General features: G+C 20.5%; 2 protein-coding genes across 2 annotated transcripts in view; one reads left to right on the top strand and one right to left on the bottom strand.

The window, feature by feature from the left end:
* Positions 1–594: 594 nt before the first annotated feature.
* PF3D7_0306500 (cytochrome c oxidase subunit ApiCOX35, putative) lies at positions 595–1,494 on the top strand (the record flags this gene model as incomplete). Its single annotated transcript, XM_001351105.1, has 1 exon — positions 595–1,494. The coding sequence occupies one exon, from the start codon at positions 595–597 to the stop codon at positions 1,492–1,494; it is 900 nt and encodes a 299-aa protein (XP_001351141.1).
* A 528-nt stretch (positions 1,495–2,022) lies between these two features.
* PF3D7_0306400 (FAD-dependent glycerol-3-phosphate dehydrogenase, putative) overlaps positions 2,023–2,500 on the bottom strand; it is a gene marked incomplete at both ends in the record, with an annotated part of 1,962 nt that continues 1,484 nt past the window's right edge. Inside the window, one exon of the mRNA XM_001351104.1 lies at positions 2,023–2,500. This exon is cut by the window's right edge and continues 1,484 nt beyond it. Within this exon, the coding sequence (XP_001351140.1) occupies positions 2,023–2,500 (478 nt within the window).

The following is a 2,500-nucleotide window of genomic DNA, read 5'->3' as shown; positions in this document are numbered from 1 at the left end:
TAAAAAAAAAAAAAATAAAAAAAAAAAATAAAAACTATTCTTGTAATATCCAATTTTATTCCTCAAATATATATATATATATATATATATATATATGTAATATTTTATATTAATAAATGCTATGCATACAAAATATTTGATTTACATATATTTTTTATATTCTACGCACTATTATACATTTGAAAAAAAAAAAAAAAAATACCTTATTCAAACAAAAATAAAATAAAATATATATATATATATATATATATATATATATATATATATAATATATATGTGTATTTTTTTTTTTTTTTTTCTTCTTTTTCCTTTCAAATTGGATTTATTTTTTTATGTTCAACGTTTTAAGATTTAATAATTTGAATATATACATATATTAACAAAATATAGCACACATAAATATATATTTATGTAAAAATATGCATTTGGCATAATATACATATATACATATATATATATATATATATATATATATATATATATATATATATATATTTATTTATATATAATTTATTTTTTATTTTTTTCCTTGTGTGTGTATCTTATCAAATGTTTACAGAAAATTTCTTCGCCCTATTTTAAAAAAAAAAAAAAATGAGAGTAACATGGACAAACAGTAACATGATATGGAGGACCTTTAGTAAGATGAATGGTGAACAGGAGATGACAAAAAATAAAGAACTGATGAACGCTTTAATTCTAAAAAGAGGGTATCATACAATTATGAAGAGGAGAATAATACGTAATGTCCTAAATATAGGAAATAAAAAAGAGAAGAATTTTTTAAATTTTATGACATCATTAAATATAAATTATAATTATCGAAATATTTGTAATATGAGTAGAAAAAGATTAAATAAAGAGAAGGATTTTTTTGAAGGTGAGCATTTAAATAGACAATTAGGAGGATATGGATATCCTATGATGTTTATTGTAACATATGATAAACCAAGTTGGCAACCTTTTTGGGAAAATGATTGTGAAGTAATACCACGTGATGAATTTGGAGTACCTGCGACTATACCTCCTGAAGTATCTACAAATATAAAACATACATATTATGTACCTCCACAATTTTATACATTTTTGAAAAAATTAGGAGATGATACAGAAGAATTAAAACCATATATGATCAAATTAATAAAAGGTGAATTTACATATGATGATTATCAAGAAATGTTTTACAAATTTGCAAAACCTTTAAAAATTTATAGAAAAAAAATACCCCTACCATATAGAACAGCGGAAGAAATATCCAAACAAGAAGAAATGAAATGGCAATCAGCTTGGTATACATATAGACAAAAGGTATTAGCTGAATATAATGTAACAATGAATTTAAGAGAATTTATTTTATATATGACGGTTGGATTATATTTTTCTTATTTATGGTTAGATGCCTTAAGACAATATCGTTTGGACATGAAACTATTTTATCTTGAAGCCCCTGAGCACAAAATTAATTGGGTAAAACCAAGAGGAGACTTAGTATAGAAAATATTAAATACATCAACGTGGGGCATGTAAATGAATGAATGAATAAATAAATAAATATATATATATATATATATATATATATATATATGTGATATAATAAATGTGATTATTTATATAATTATATAAGTTTCCAAATAATTGATTAATAATGTTCTTAATATATATATGTTTTTTTTTTTTAATAAGAAAGAAAAATTAATGAAATATATACCAAATAGTAGGAATAAATTATAAAACTGTAACAACAATTTATTGTTTCTTTTATATGTTTATATATTTTTTTTATGTTTTTTTTTTTATTTTATTTTATTTTTTCATTTGGAAGTAGAATTCATATAATATTTTACATTTTCAAAAATGAAAATATTAACATATGTAAAATGTGAAATATATATATATATATATATATATATATATATATTCATTTTATGCTCAAGAAATATATTAAAAAAAAATGATAAATAATTAATAAGATATAATAATATAAAACGTTTAAACACAAATGTGATATATTTATTTCTATATTTATATTGTATCTTTTAGGGATAAAGAATTTATGTAATCTTTAGCTTCCTTTACATTTTTATTAACTTGTTCAGTATTCCATGTTAATTCATTTTTCAAGAGTTGAGCTATTTTATCAATAACTTTATTGGATACTTGCGAATCAATAAAACCTAATCTGAATCTTCTTCCAATAATATCTGATATGGTATTAGCAAATTCATATCTGGTTGCATAAATAATTTCAGCTTCTATATATGGTTTGGTAGGATCTATTTTATTGAACATATTTAATTCTTTGGCTAGTTCACATACATTTTCCGATAAATAACCATAATTAGAAACTAAATGATTTGCTGTTTGAAAATCTATTTGTGGATATTTATTAACAAGTGTTTTACTTAATTTACTACAACCAAAAGTTAAATCATCTTCATTAAAGATACCATATTTATCATGACAGCCTATAAGTTTTAAAAACTTAGTTCGACAATTATAT

Source organism: Plasmodium falciparum, assembly GCF_000002765.6.
Source record: "Plasmodium falciparum 3D7 genome assembly, chromosome: 3".
Lineage (NCBI taxonomy): Eukaryota > Apicomplexa > Aconoidasida > Haemosporida > Plasmodiidae > Plasmodium > Plasmodium falciparum.
The sequence above is the reverse complement of the archived record's forward strand: the minus strand, read 5'-3'. Positions and strand labels throughout refer to the sequence as shown.